Source organism: Pempheris klunzingeri, chromosome 13, assembly GCF_042242105.1.
Source record: "Pempheris klunzingeri isolate RE-2024b chromosome 13, fPemKlu1.hap1, whole genome shotgun sequence".
Lineage (NCBI taxonomy): Eukaryota > Metazoa > Chordata > Actinopteri > Acropomatiformes > Pempheridae > Pempheris > Pempheris klunzingeri.
In genome coordinates this window covers 3631985-3648107 of record NC_092024.1, presented here as the reverse complement: position 1 = coordinate 3648107, position 16123 = coordinate 3631985, and the positions used below count along the sequence as shown (strand labels likewise).

The window sequence follows — 16123 nt, the reverse complement described above, 5'->3', positions numbered from 1 at the left end:
GTCTCTGGTGAAAATTCTTTGCCATAGGTTTTGCTGGCTGTATTATAATGCTTTCCCCTTTGGCATGTAAAACCCAACAGCTTGATGCAAGCACATCAGACCCCGTTGTCTTTAAGAAGTCAAAAGCATTGTGGGTAATGTAGGAAATGTGAACCGAAGTCGGCAGGATGACAACAAGGCTGGTACGACAAAAATTAGATCACAATATTTCATTAGATAACAGCTGGAGTGCATCAAACATGGCTTCCAACAGTGACAGGAGACAGCAGGCAGGTGCTTTCACCGTTTACCAGAATTGCTGAACCAATTTAACGGCCCAGATGTCTTATTTCAAATATAAATTTGATTAATTATAAACATCCATAAAATGGAGACATGTTGAAAATTGCCCAAATTTCTCTCATGCAAATTTTCAGCGTATCTCATTTTCTCTGCCAGCAGTTATTACTTTGTTTACCAGCTGTCAAATGAAGCCTGAACCGTCACGGTGGGGTTGTGTGTTTACTCACATAAAGCTGTATCTCAACTTCAGTGGGCATGTGCTGGCCAATATTCAGACAGGCACGGAGTCAAATCAGATTTGCCCAGTATTTCAATATAGCTTCCAACTATTTAAATATTTAGACTCTCCTGTGGTGTTTTAAGTGTATTTACATGAGCATCGTTGATCTGTTGACTCATCTGCACTTCTGTACTGATGTTTACGTGCGTGCTGATGAGCATGCTGTGTGTGCATTCTTGTATCTAAGACGTGATGCTCCTCACTCACTGTCATTTCCGTGTTGAAATGACCGGAGCAGGACAGGAAATGAAGCTTTCCTGGAGGTCACTGAGGCCACGCTGGCCCAGAATGCACCGCAGTGTCAGGCTCATGTCAGTAGAGCATCACCGTGCTTCCCAAGGCAGCTCTCCGGACATTGTTTCTGCAAATCTTTTCCAGCAAGAATATTGACTTGAGTTGACTGCAGCTGTTCCCCCTGCTCCTGTGTCAATAGCCCTTTGGATGATTCGCTACCACCACATGTAAATATTATCCTTCAAAACATTTTGCCGCCAGATCTCTCAAAGGTTCCGCTTAACAGAGAGTGAACTTTATATCTGTTTTCACATATTACCAAATACATTAGTGGGGGAGCGGAGTATCACACCTTTACAGAGACTTGGATGGAGCAATGTTTTTGCTTCTCTCAGAGCGCAGATTTCTCATCCCATGGTACTTTGCATTCAGGGGGGGAAATGGAGGGAAGTGAGGGCCAGGCGGGTAGGTACAGGCAGGTTCAAAGAGACTGAGCCTACCAGGGAGGTTTGTGTTGGAATGGCAATAAACTGTTGGAGAGAGGGGGAAAGGTGGTGCAAGGAAGGGAGGCTGTATTCCGATCCCCGATACATTTGGCTTTTCATGTAATTATTTACATCCTGCATAAACCACATACAAAGAACAAAGAAAAGTTTCTGTTTCATTTGGTTGTTTTTCCAAATCATGCCTCCTAAGTGCAGGGATAGAGTGTACTAGAATATTTTACACAAGGGAAAATGAAATTACTTGTGTAAAGATGCACTTGGGTGAAAGTAAAAAGTCAGTTCAGGTGTATTTGGGGTAAATGTTACATTTTTAAGAGTTGAGGTAATGAAATAATGTATGCTAGGCCTATCAAATTAAAGAATAAAACTAAAAAATAAATATATTAACGTGTCGGTGTGTACACTAGCCTAACATTATGCCAACAAAAATGACATAAGCACACAAATATACAACACAGTGGTTGCTGATGTTGGTCTGGAGTCAGTTACAACCTCTTAACAAATACCAGAATCATTTCAGAATGCCAAATACAGAATAGCATTTCAAGTCCTCCTCAGTCTGCCCAAGGTTCAAATTCTCTGCTTGCTAATTCTCAAAGCATAATATGACCTCTTGTCTCTGCCGCTCTGTCCTTGGAAAACAGCAGGAAGGGAATGCACACCTCACTCAAGGTAGAAGTTTCTGAGTGAATGTCACTGCTGGATAATCCATCATGAGCCTTCCCAGCATGCACCTGTTGGTCTCATAACATTGTAGTTGTCTTTAATTTGGGTCGCTTGGCGTGCTTGCCAGGTGGTGCATCAAAGCTGTGATTAGTTCAGGCAGGTACGACCTTTTTAGAACATATACGATCTGCATATTGTCAGCCAACCAGCAGCTTCGTCTCTGCTGCAGCTGCTGATTTGGATGCTTTCTATTAAACACTTCCCACAAAGGTCATCATCAGTTTTGTTTTTACTTGTAACAGATGTGACTTGAAATGCAGCAAAGTAATACTTTAAATAAAAAAAGATACTAAAAAAATCACAAGTCATAATGTTTTAAAAATATATCTTGGTCTATTAAGTGTGTGTGTGTGTGTGTGTGTGTGGCTTAATGAACAAATCACAGGAGGTGTTGTGGAAAAGTGGCCCACTTCAGTCTATGACACACACACAGACTTCTCTCTATAGTTTTAACAGTAAACCTGGTGCCATGCCATGATATACTAAGCACATCACAGATGTGCACCTTGGCCAGGGGTTTTATTGTGACCTGTATATATATATATATGTGTGTGTGTGTGTGTGTGTGTTAGTTTTACGTGCGTTGCCCTTTGTTCAGCTCTTATTTTATCACAGTTATATGCTCGGCCTCACATCAAGTTGAATTTATTTGAGTGAGAGCCGTGGTGATATCGTATGACTTCTCTTCCGAGTGCTGCAGACACCTCGGTCAAATAGTTTAGAGCAGAACCTCAGAAGAACCTCCTGGGCTCTTGTCCACATTCTGGCCCTTTTTATAGTAGAACAAGGCACGAGTGTGTGTGTGTGTGTGTGTGTGTGTGTGTGTGTGTCCTGCCTGAAGGTAGCTGAGTGGGTGTTGGAAAGAGATGCTGAGTGTGTGCGAACGTGGTGATTAAATGAAGGGCGGAAGAGAAGCGGAAAGCACATGATTGCTCGAGTGTGTGTGTGTGTATGGAATTGCTGCACATTGATGAGTTTGTATGGTTAGGCATTGAGGCAAGAACGAACTCTGGACCAACTGTCTGCCACACGTGGGTCATCCGCAGTTCAGAAAGGCAACATTTTTTTGCCTGCACAGCTAAAAACGTGAAAAAGTGGGCTGGAATGAATTTCTACATCTAAATTTTACCATCTGGATCAGTTGTCTACGCTCATTGAGAACATTGTCTGCCTCTGGTTGAGGGGTGTTACTTTTTAGATCAGTGGAAATGGCATGACCCTAATGTTTTTTAAAAACTGACTAACATTGAAAATCATTTGAAAATCTAAAATAAAACCCGCAGGGATCTTAGGGTTTTGCTTAGAAACCCAGTGCTACCTTTGACCACCCTTGGCCTCGACTCAACACACGCTGTCACTTTTGTTTAGTCTCGTCCAATTCCAAGTTATGTTCCTCGCTTCTTTCTTTTGTCTGTCTGAAGAACTTAATGTGTGTGTTTGTGTGGTTGGCCCGGCCTCGGTATTGTTCAGCTCTGCCTGAGCTCATATTGTATGCAGCAGTTGTCGAGCTCTCGCTGTCTTGAACGCAACCCCAGCGGCTTTTCAAGTATGCAGTGGTTGTTCCAAAACAGAAAAAAAGAAAAAAGCCTGCACGCTACTCGGCTGAGTGTGAATGTCAGCGGATAGGAGAAGACAAGAGGAGACTCCAAAGGCCGAGGAGATGGGATCCATTGATTCAAGTGCTCACTGGAGAGAAAATGAAAGACGAGGGGAGTAGGAGAGAGAGAGAATAGTTGGATGTCAGCTTACTAGAAGGTTTTGTTAACAGCACAGCGGATTAGTCTTTGTTGAACGCCCTTGCATGTGTCTGTGTGTGAAATTTTTGCATACGCATGCATCCTATCCACCTACCTCCCCTGCACGAGCACAAGCACGCGCACTCACATAAGATTATTGTGCATAGGTTGTGTGCACGTGTTCCTGGCGAGCTGTCGGCAAACCAGCAGAGCGAAGCGAAGCAGGCAGCGAGCGAAGCCTTGAATCCCGTCCACCCTTTTGAACCCAGCCTCCAAGAACAACATCTCTCACCCTCTGCTTTCCATGCATTAATCACAGGGATGTACAGCTTAATTTCTCCTCCAGTATGAAACCTCTGTCTCCGAGGTGGCCCCACGATTCACGGACAGGCGTATGGCTATTGCTCCTTTCTCTCCTGGCCAAAGAGTTGTCACTGATATAAGATGTGTAACTTTAACAGTTGGATCAGTTCCGCCTCGCTCTGGTTCCAGTGTCTGTGTAACATCTGAATCAAGTCATATCCAATGTATTGGATTTAGTTTTCGCCACCGTGGTGTTGAGTGGAGGCCGAGACGGCGTCTGTGCTCAAACAAGAAGCACATTGTCTGCTGAAAGGTTGTGTGTGTTCTCTATGATTTCAGTGCATTGTCAAGCAAGGTTGACTGCATGCATGCATGCATGTAGTATGACCTTCTTGATCTCTCCAGGCGCTGCTGGAGATCAGAGGATTATGTGTCTTTGAGAGATTTACTGGTCATGTCAGGTAAAGTGTGTGTGCGCTTATGTATCCATCTGCTGGAAATCTGAGAGCGATCTTGTGTGCGCGGGAGAAGAGCCATGGCCTCAATGTACAGGATAATAATTGGATGATTTACATTTTTTGCGTTGTTTTTTCCACGCCTGCCCGAGCCAAGACGGCAGTGGGACGGGGATGGAGCTCCTAACATCAAAACAATGTATCTCTTACAATGAGTGGCAATAAATCTCAACCCTCAGCCCCTCTCCCCCTTTCCTCACGCTCCTCTCCACCCTTCTTTTCCCTTCCCCTGTTTGTCCTCGTCTCTTCCCCCTCCTCTCCCTCACTCTCCCCTTATACAAACCCTCGTTTGTTGGAGATAATTTATGAGGCCTATCAGGAATCTTAGCGAGTGGGAAGGTCATTTACAGCACAGCCCACAGTGTGCTCACTAGATGTGACATCCCTCGATGTTTACGCGTCCTGCCTGTCACTCAGGAGGTTAATGAGTGGCTGGTTTCTCATTAGTTCAGCTAATGAGGGTGGTCAGTAGGCGACTGGATGAGCTTGGGTTGTGACGGTGTGAAAGTGTGACGTATAAAGAAGCTGTTTCTGTTTGTCCTCTTGTCTGTAGATGTGTGTACATACTGTATATGTTTACTTATTATTTCACTCAGTTCAAAATAAGTAAATGTCTGAATCAGTGCTGAAATGATTAGATCATGGATGAGGAGTACCTCATGATGTCATCAGGGGTGCCTTTTCTTGGCCCCCATCACAAATCGAATGTTTGAAGTATGACAGATGTAGGAGGGAGGCTATTGTTTGCATTATGATATTGCACTATTGTATAGGATGCAGGGTTTTTGGTGCTACCGACTGAAAGTCAGGATATCAATGTAGATTCTGACCATTTGTTTTTTTTAATCCGCTTGTGTTGTGAGTTCTTTGTGAGAACTTTATAGCAGAGCAACACTAAATCAGTGTACCTCTTCAACCAATTAGTCATTTGACTGATATTAATCGAACACATTTGATGATTTGATTTGATTTACTGACTTTTATCAGCTTTTTTTATTGTTGTCAACTTTTGGTTGTTTGTGGGACAAAACAACAGCTACAGCTCTGGGATGATTCTTTGTTGTTTTATGGACAGAATGATTAATCTGAAAACAAAGAAACAACATCGGATGTTCTGACAGTTCAAATAATGAATTGTTGCAACATTAAGTTATGTATGTTTTTAATTTGAGTTGAGTTTACATGAGTTCTTATATTGGAGCAGCAAATGTCTTTTTTTAATCATATTTTGAGCATTTCATCCCTTTATTCAATAGCATAAGCAGAGAGATGCAGCATATCCTTTTTATAAATACTAAAACCATACAATAAAGAATATTGTAAATAATAAAGTAATATACTGTATATTGTAAATAATATAGCAGAATGTAAAGACCCTTTAAGGTTCACGATTTGCCCTGCACAGTCCTCACTAACTGTAGCAATGCTTGTCCTTGTGCTTTACTTAACTCTGAATCTGTTTCCCTCCCACCTCCTCCAGGTTCGTCACGCGCTTCATCGAGCTGGACGGCCTCACCTGCCTCCTCAACTTCCTGCGCAGCATGGACTACGAGACGTCAGAGAGCCGGGTCCACACCTCCGTCATCGGCTGCATCAAGGCCCTGATGAACAACTCGCAGGGCCGTGCGCACGTCCTGGCCCACCCACAGAGCATCAACACCATCTCACAGAGCCTGCGGACGGAGAACATCAAGACCAAAGTGGCGGTGCTGGAGATTCTTGGGGCGGTGTGTCTGGTGCCTGACGGACACAAGAAGGTGCTGCAGGCCATGGCGCACTACCAGAAATACGCTGCAGAGAGGACTCGCTTTCAGGTGAGGCAAACCGAATCGATCTTAAGCAGAAATGTTAGAGGAGCAAACGGCTGTCATGTTACTGGAACAGTGGGTCATGTCTCATGGTACACACATCCTTAGGGAGCCTTTGCTGGAGACATGGGCAGACAAGAATTATGGGACAAAACATTTCAGAGTAATGCTTAAATAAATCAAGCTGTGGTCGTTTTGATAATTTGGAGACTCGTGCTGCAGCGCCTCAGACAGTTGGCCTCTGGTTAAGTCAACACTCCAGCCATATTAAAGGTAGGTGAGTACATCCAGAGTTATGGAGGTCAGGGAATGTGTGGTGCTTTGGTTACTAGCAGGACTGAGTCAACAAAGCCACATCTCAAGTCCCCCAGGGTGTGTGGTAAATCATGCCACCTCAGGCTAAGCTAACACCACAAGAGCAAAGTGATTCAGACCTTATGAGGCCCTTTTAATGTTGGCTGGAGTTATTATTAAGCTGCGAAAGTACGTCGGGGGGTCAGTGTAAGAGGGAACAAAATGTGTGAGAAGTGAGAACAGTGACTCAGACTGCGCTCTCTTCACTGTTGTGTTAGAATGACGTAGTTTCGATACATCAAGAGTTCCTTGTCAGTTCAGGAACACGTACCTATTGTCTCCCAGGCGCTCTCTGATGATTCAGCATTCAAATATATTTTAGATTCAGCACAACTTAACTCTCTCGTCCGTCCTGACCATGTAGACGCTGCTGAATGAGCTGGACAAGAGCACAGGCCGCTACAGAGACGAGGTCAACTTAAAGACCGCCATCATGTCCTTCATCAACGCTGTGCTCAACGCTGGAGCTGGAGAGGTCAGCTTAAACACCCATACGCCTTTTAGATGAGACCCTATGAAATATAGGAAGAAGAAATCATCAATCAGATACCATTAACATGCTACATTTTTAATTACCCAGGCACCTATTTACTGTTTGGTCTTTTATTTTCAGGACAACCTCGAGTTCCGCCTCCACCTAAGGTACGAGTTCTTGATGTTGGGCATCCAGCCGGTCATCGACAAGCTCAGAGAGCACGAGAACGCCACTCTGGACAGGTGAGAGGGAGACTAAGGATTGATCAGTTAATAAATGAGCATCCTCCTCTGTAATAATTCTGCTGTGCAGACCAGTAAGATATATTTGTAATGAAATCACCCATTTTTTCCCGTAAATATTGTATTCTTTTCTTCGGATCTCATTAAAATCTGATATGTAGAAGTGAGTATTGAAGTGGTAACTCTTCTCTTTGACACAAACTGGGCTTACACATTAGAGGAAGCTGACACAATGCTGGCATGACCATACAGCATTGTTATTACACCAGATCAAGAAATATTTTGTGTTTTATAAGTTACATGTGTTATGAATGAACAAATATGGATTCATTTTGTCAGCCAGGAAGTGATTCACAGATGAACAGTTCGTGTATGCTGCGTTATCCTATGTGGTGAAGTTACTTCTAGGTGTGACTGGCTGATGAACTGTACTAAAACATCAGTAAAAGAAATCTAAGTGGACTTATTTGGGATTTGCTGAATGGAGAACCCTTAATAGCAAACACAGACATAGAGCATACTAACTGTATGTAAAACCAGTGTATTTAACCAGGTTCACAGCTGGAGTGTCTGAGCCCAACAAGAATAATTAGAGTAATGTGTTATTTCTGCTGCTTCCTTCTTAAACCATGTTTATGGTTAAGGTTTATGATTCTGAGCTGTCCAAGAGGGCCCCAAACACAACATTAGGGTTAAATGAAGGTGCAGTAAATGCTTCAGTCTGACTGTTACCTCTCTCTGTCCAGGCATTTGGACTTCTTTGAGATGGTACGGAATGAGGACGACTCTGAGCTGGCCAAAAGATTTGATATGGTGAGTAACCCAGAAAAACCCTTAAGCTGATGTCGGTGCCTGCACGTCTTTGGCTGCAGGGCTTGAATGATCCAAAGTGGAGCAAAGCAATGGTCAGGCTTGGCTGGTGATTCAAGACTGGATCTTTTTCCTAATAGACCCATGTAGATACTAAGAGTGCCGGTGCCATGTTTGAGCTGATCAAGAAGAAGCTGAGCCACACAGACGCCTACCCCAACCTCCTCTCCATCCTCCAGCACTGCCTGCAGATGCCCTGTGAGTAGCTACACCACATAGCTGCAGTTTTACCTTGTCAATTAGGCTCAAATTTGCAAATGTGTGTTATTTACAGACAATACCATTATCGTGAATAAATCAAAGCTGCATACAGTTTTTTTTTTTTTTTTTTTTTTTTTTCACGTACATCGCCAGATATATCAGCACTTGTTTACCCCCCCTGGTTCTGTCTGTGACTCCACACCCAGATAAACGTGGCGGTGGCAGCCTGCATCACTGGCAGCTCTTAGATAGGATCCTTCAGCAGATAGTCCTACAGGACGACAAGGGAGAGGACCCCGACATGGCCCCTCTGGACAACTTCAGTGTTAAGAACATCATTCGCATGTAAGTGGAATCTCATTATCCTGTAACAAAGCAGATATGTGACACAAGAACACACGACCTTTGCCCTCTGGCAGATGCCACACTGTATATTTCCTGTTCTTTCACATTAACATAACACACGAACACTGTCTACATCAGATGCTTATACACCAACATAGGATGTTACTCAAAGTGATGATTCAGGCCAAACATTATACTGTAATTTATACTGTTATATGAGAGAGTTGCTGTAAGTGCCCTGTACTTCCCATGAATGCTCCAGGCCTTTTTAAAAGCTTCTCTTTATCCTCCGGAGCTGTAAACACCCTCTCATTTCTGGAAAAATCTTGTGGGTAATCAGCATCACTTCTAGCTTAGATCAGTCTAATATCAGCATAATGCACTTTTATGTCTGAGTGTTTGAGGCATGGCTAGGAGGCACTGGGATGTCATGAGCTTTAGTGTAAGGAAGCCTGTACAGTGAGCCAGTGTTCGCTGGTGTAATAAGACCGGTTTTAATGCTCTGGGCCTGGCTTTTTTTATTTTTTTTTGTTTTGGAGCTGTTGTGCCGGTGGTGAGAGCGGAGAATGTGATTGCACAGGAAGGTGAGGTGAAGTGAAGATGGCAGCAGGGGGTCATGAGTAGAGTCAGAGGAAGAGTGTGAATTGGCATGAAAGCGGAAGCCGGAGATCAAAAGGAAATTGCTCTAATCGCATTAAGCGGGCAGGACGGCCAAGTCAGCCATGTTGAGGTGCGGCGAAGCAGTCACTCGGCTTCACGCAGAGGACAACGGGGAGAAAAAATCATTTTCTAAAGGAAAACCTCGGAAGGTTTTTAGGCCTTGGAAGTAGAGTTAGTAGTAGTGGTAGTGTTTTCTGTATGTCATCGTGAGCACAGTCTACACTGTCGCTCAAAGAGATCCATCTCACGTTTGCTGTTTTTTTTGTTTTTTTTTTGTGGTCTGGGTTTCACTGACTTCTGAAACTAATCTGGACTTATGTTCAGGAGCCAAAGACCGACGTGTGTGCTTAGTGTACGCAGTGTTAAAAGATGGCCTTCTGGGCTTTGTCCATCCAGTACATTTGGTGTGCATTTCTCCCACCAGTTAACTTCAGTTTCTCTTTCTGACATGTTGTCATTCTTCTCTTTCACCATCTTTCTTCCCTTCCACTCTCCACTTTATTGTTATTTCTAAAGCAAGCTTCAGATCAGTGATGAATGTGTTTAGTCTCAGCGGTGAAAGCACCATAAAACCTGTAGTGTGGTAAACCTTGGCCCCTGCTAGTTCCTACTTTTATTCACTAATGCAGCTACTACTGTTTGTGCAATCAGCTCACTTGAGCGTAATTCTTTCCAGTAGCGTACAGAAAGCGAACTTGGATGCTGCGTCCAAGCCCGGATGTCCATTACTGTCCACTGCAGATCCATCACAGCGGTCAAAACCCCTCGCTTTACATTATTGCCAAAGCCTTGTTGTGTTTTTCCATAAACTCTCTTTGAGTAAATTATGCCTGGATAGAGGGTGCAGAAAGTGAGATTTCCTCATTGTCTTGGCTGCATGCCGGAGGCCCCGATGGTTAACGGGTGAAAATGTACAGTATGTCTCGTGCCGCTCAGACGGGGAGGAGGGGGGACGTTAAAACAACTGTTAAAACAACTGGGAGACAAACTCATTCATCATCTGCGGTCACCATGACGACGGCTGTGACTACTCACACGTGTGCCTGACCCAAAATTAGCGCTCTTGTACAAATCACATTTTTCCACAGCTTTGTGAAGGTATTTATTTGACTAGTCAACAATAAAGTGAGTGTCTTTTTGTGTTAATGAGTTGGATCGATGGAGCATTGCTGCTGTAATTAAGGCAGCACTGACTCTGTAATCAGGTTCAGACAGTCCTCTTACTAACACAAGCATTTAGAGGACCTAAATCTGATTAATGACCAATTTGCTTTTAAATTGCCTTGTGGATTTCCTCGTGTGAATTGATCACAAGCAAGCAAGTGTGAATCATTACCAGAGTGAAGTTACTTTATCCTTATTGGCAGTCATACCTCAGCACTTTCCCTCTTTTCTTTTCTCGGGTTCTTTCTTCTTCACTGTTTGTTTTATACTCCGTGCTTAGTGACACTGAAGCATGTCTATTCTCTCAACTGTAGACACGGCTTGCCTGGATGCTCAAGGTTACACTTTCCAATCTTTCTTCATCTGAATCAATTTCTCAAAACACTCCATTTGATCATTTTTTTTCATTTCTCTCTTGTTCAGTTTTTAACTGTTACCTACTATTTTTAACTTACACCCATGTGCAGTCTCCCTGATTGCATCATTATCAGGAACATCAGCGTAACCCTTTTTAACCTCAAGCCTCAAGCTGAACTAAGTGTCAACATTTATAACTCTGGATATAATTGATTTCAGCCCTGCAGGATTTATTTTAGCACTAATGTTGCGTCATGCGGCTTCAAAGAGTAAACTGCATCAAACCAGTCAGTGCCAGTAGGAAGTCTAAAATCCCTCTCCCAAAAAGGTAGTCAAGAATTGTCTGTCTGTGATCAATGATTGAATTTCCTCAAAATGTTCTGGCCTGACTTGGTTGGACTGCAGTTGACCCCTACGCACAAGCATTTTGTGCAAGTCTGTGTTGAGCTTGTCCGTCTGCTTTTGTGCCTGTGCTTATTTTTGTCTGCCTGCTTCACAGGTTGGTCAATGAGAATGAGGTGAAACAATGGCGAGACCAGGCAGAGAAGTTCAGGAAAGGTGAGACTTGTTTGACACACTGCACTCTGCAGGTTGAAAGAGAAAATACATCATCAAATGCATCATTCATTTTTATCCGCATCAGTGTATATTTTTTAATATATTTGCCCACAAATCTGCTTTTCCTGCATTTTGCTGTCACGATCTACATAATATGAACAAAATTCTGCCCCGTTTCCTTTCAGATCATGTCGAGCTGCTAGCTAAACTAGAGAGGAAGGAGCGGGAGTGTGAAACCAAGACCCAGGAAAAAGACGACATGATGAAGACTTTGAACAAGATGAAGGACAAACTCCAGCGTGAGGGTGTGGAGCTGCGCTCGGCCAGGGAACAAGTCCTGGACCTGTCCACACGGATCAGTGACATAGCTGTGAGCACTGCTGCTCTTAGTTGGTTACAATATGGCAGACCTGCTGTGTGAATCTGTAATGTGATGTCATTAAAATATATGACTTTATTTTTCATGTTTTCCTTCAACAGGGCGGCACTGTGTCCTTCCCGCCTCCTCCTCCCCCTCCCGGCGGCCCCATGGCTCCACCCCCGCCACCTATGACAGGTGGTTTCCCCCCGCCCCCACCTCCACTGCCATTCAGCTGTCCGCCTCCTCCACCCCCTCCTCCTCCCCCCGGAGCACCACCTCCTCCACCAGGAGCCCCTCCGATTTTTGGAGCCCCGCCTCCTCCTATCCCGTCTTCATTCAACTCAGCGACCACCCTGCGCTCCAAGTCCATCCCTCAGCCTTCTCACCCCCTGAAGTCCTTCAACTGGTCTAAACTAGGAGAGGTGAGAGAGCATCGAGAACATCGGCTTCAAAGCGCCATTAAAAATGTCAACATATTTTACATCAGAGTATTAAAGCCAAACTGATGATGTGATATGACAGTAAGACCGCGGTTATTCTGCTTTCTGTTGAGTGTGTAACAGAACAACAATTGGAAGTCGTGCCTTCAGTGTTAATCAGTGTTTAAATGTTCATCCCTCACGTCCCTCTGCCCCTTTTCAGAATGTCATCAATGGCACCATCTGGAACGAGATCGACGACCTGAAAGCTTTCAAGATTCTTGACCTCAAGGACATAGAGAAGATGTTTTCAGCCTATCAGAGACAACAGGTTTGGATATGTTAGCAACTGGGATATTCTGGAGTGCAGTTTGATGACTTGCAGTGTGTGAATGTTTGTTTCGGTTAGCAATAACACACAGACACGGAAATCCTTTATATGCCTGTGGTGTTAACTGTTAGAGTTGAAGTTTTGTCTTGATTCTGTATCATATGTATGTATTGGTGAGAGTGTGTGTGTGTGTGTGTGTGTGTGTGTGTGTGTGTGCGAGCGGTGCGATGTTGTAAGGGAGGACTCATGAGCGTTCCAAGGGTCCAGCTCCAGGCTAACATGAGCAGCTGTTCACTGCTGAATGCCTTATTGTAGAGATGCCACAGTGCTCAAGCTTTGCCCTAGTGTTTGCAGAGCATTTGTGTGGGAACTGACTGGGTCTTCAAGGGCTCGTGAACCAGGTCAACACAGAGGAAACGCTCAACACCACTCAAGTCACGAGGAGTCACGATACAGGAAACTTTGTGCTGAAGCAAACACACTGAAATAAAGAGCCAATTGACTAAACCATGTTGAACCACGGACTAACTAATAGGATAATTGCAATATGCACGCCTTTGGGGCGATACCATACAGTACGTGGCAATTACTTCCCTCTGTGCTCCAAAGTAATTACACACCACTTGTCATGTGATAATAGTGTGTGCAGTTGCATAAATTGATATATTTTACTGCCTCAAATGGGTTTAAGAGGAATGTTAATGTGCGCTAATGAGTTTCTAGTAATCACAGTTTAAAGCAAGGCTCAATAGAAGAGCAGTATAACCTCTATGGAGGCATTAACTCCGTTCAAATCCCTTATGATGCATTTTACTGCCATTCTTAAAAGCTGTCGGACAGCTGAAAGCACAACTTCTCCTTTCAGGCTTTTATTAAGGAGTAATGGATCATTGGAGGTTGTTGCTGACGGTGATTTACTGTGAGTATTTATTTATACAGAGCAGGTTTTTATTGGCACCGACCAACAGTTAAATGCAGATCTCTATGGATACAGCCACATAAAAACCCAAGATCTTCCTGGCTTTGACAACTCGGTTCCATTTGGCAAGAGCGAGATTCAGTTCAAGTGGACAATATTGCAATGTTTATACACGGCATAATTGCTTTTTTAAGCTTGTCGCTGGTCTGTCTTTCAAAATGGGCTTTTGTTTACATTCGCCCTCTGCAGGATTAGTTTCCACACTCATTTTTCATGCTCTTGTTTTTCCATGTCAAGGCAGATGTAGATGCAATCAAAAGAATACATTTTAACAATCAGGACCTCTTTCGGAACACAGAAACCAAAATAAAACAGAGTGTAAAAGCTTTTTCGTTCACCAAGGCAGCACGGAGATATTTCAGACTCTGAATACTGATTTCATGAGCCCTTGATGACTTGGACGGTAGATTATTATTGTTTATTCCCACAGAGGGCTTCTCAGCTTCAGCTTGTAGTGTGCGTAGATGTAGTTCTTTGCTCTAGCCACCACCTTTTTTTTCTGCTTGAAGTGCTAATCTTTGCATGTGTTTTCCAATTTTTTGTGTCTCTCTGCACACTCCGACTGCCTGGGCAGGACCTGCTCACTAACCAATCCTTCAAACAGGTGAGTTCAAGCTCTTCCGGCATCTTCATCTCATTGTTACCTACCTTCACTGCTCTTCACCCACCCTTCACCCACTCCTCTGTGATGCAGCGGCTTCCAGAGAAGCCAGTTACTATTGTGATGGATGTGTTATTAATGCGTCTGTTGGTATACATAGTGTTTACCTGTGTTACCTGTTGTTTTTTGGGATGTATGAACCTTCATCTTACATATTTTAGTGTTACAGCAGCTCCCGTCCATAATGTCATGCTAACAATTGGACGAGATTCATGAAATCTTTCAGCTCTCTAGTGTGTAACTTTGGTTCTCCATACTGTCACTCAAAAAAACCACCTGCTAGCACCAAACAGCAGATAGTGATCAACTAGCTGGTGGCCCCAGTGAAGCATTTAGCAGCTAAAAGGCCTGATGTTTCCCTCAGCAGAGACTAAAACCTGAGCAAAAAGGAGAGTAAAATATTTGCATTTGTCATGCCACCAGGAAAATGACTCCAAATAAATGCTAATGTTGTCTGCTGTACGTGTAAACGGACAACACATTCACTGTGTCATCTTTATAAGGTGATTTGTGTCAAAGTTGAATTTGCAGCTTCTTGTGCTGTAAGAATATATTACTTTGGGTTTAAAGGCACGCTTTTCACCACTGGACTAAATATTGGTGTGGAGTGAAAGAAGGTGCATGGCTGTTGGGCTGTAGACTTGGACTATTTCCCTTAGTGGAGGTTCAGAAAACCCTAATTGCATTAATCTTCATCATCATTGCCTTATTTTTCATTATCAACCCCATTTTCATCTTAGTTATTGTGTTGATTACAGTTATTACCATCATCATCTTTCATTGCCTTAATTGTCATAATTCATCATCTCGAAGTGAGCAGGATAAGCCTGAATTTAAATGCAGCCATTTGCATGTTAAAATAACCTTCACAACCATGTCGCCTCGCTTAAGAGAGAAAAATCAGTTGATCGCGCCTCTTAATAACTGTTATAAAAGATGAGGAGGCTCCTGTTACATTGGGTTGAGTGCACATGCTATTCACAACCTGGCAACGTTGCCTCTAGCCCGTGGGGGGAGGCTATGGCGGACCCAGTGAATGGGAGTTGCCCCCCTAACCCAGTGCCAACCTCAATCTGCTGCCAGGCACCGTGGGTCAAAGCAGGCATGGAAAATGCCACTTTTTTTTACAAGCCGCATCTGTTTTACATACGTCATAGCCAGCAACCTCAAAAAGGACATTTTCTGGCAAGCAGGAAACCAGCTCGGCCCATAAATAGAATGTGTTTAACATGCAGCCTCGACCAGTTTTCTCAGACATGTATTCTTTCCCCTTGTGGATTTTTAATACTACATTTGTGTGAGGCTTACAAAAATATCTGACTGGGCTGAACCCAGTTTTGAACAGTGTTTCCTGTGCCTCTCAGAGGGTTATATTGCCTGCATTGTGTTTGCAGTGGTGACTCACCAATAAAATCTCCTCTCACAGGACTTGCTTGTACCGGCATGAATTTGTGACCTCTCATTATTATTATTATTATTATTATTATTAGTTTTTTATAGGTTTTTTTTTTTTCATTCATCCATGTTTTTGACGTTTTCATACATCTTCCACTGTTAAGTCCAGCATTTCTAATTATAATAATGAAACTTGCATTATGGCCTCTGACAAATGCACAAAGCACACGAAGCAGGTCAGGGAAAGTGACTAGAAGCCGATTAAAGTATTTAGCTGGAGTGCTACTTTTTAGTCTGTGCTTGATAGTTGTAGTGCAAACAGAAAGCAGATACCTATCTACCTATGATGGTGCAAACTGCA

The 16123-nt window shown here is 43.4% G+C and overlaps 1 protein-coding gene across 2 annotated transcripts in view; it reads left to right on the top strand.

Annotated features, from left to right (window-relative positions):
* The window catches only part of daam2 (dishevelled associated activator of morphogenesis 2), a 91795-nt gene that overhangs the window by 57259 nt on the left and 18413 nt on the right, over window positions 1–16123 (top strand). Inside the window, exons 6-16 of one of the 2 annotated variants that reach the window (XM_070842200.1) lie at window positions 6063–6396; window positions 7109–7219; window positions 7358–7461; window positions 8208–8274; window positions 8412–8529; window positions 8739–8877; window positions 11558–11616; window positions 11802–11986; window positions 12097–12399; window positions 12620–12727; window positions 14281–14310. In XM_070842200.1, coding sequence (XP_070698301.1) covers window positions 6063–6396; window positions 7109–7219; window positions 7358–7461; window positions 8208–8274; window positions 8412–8529; window positions 8739–8877; window positions 11558–11616; window positions 11802–11986; window positions 12097–12399; window positions 12620–12727; window positions 14281–14310 — 1558 coding nt within the window. The remainder of the gene's footprint in view (window positions 1–6062; window positions 6397–7108; window positions 7220–7357; window positions 7462–8207; window positions 8275–8411; window positions 8530–8738; window positions 8878–11557; window positions 11617–11801; window positions 11987–12096; window positions 12400–12619; window positions 12728–14280; window positions 14311–16123) is intronic. The other variant, XM_070842201.1, reaches the window with a different exon arrangement.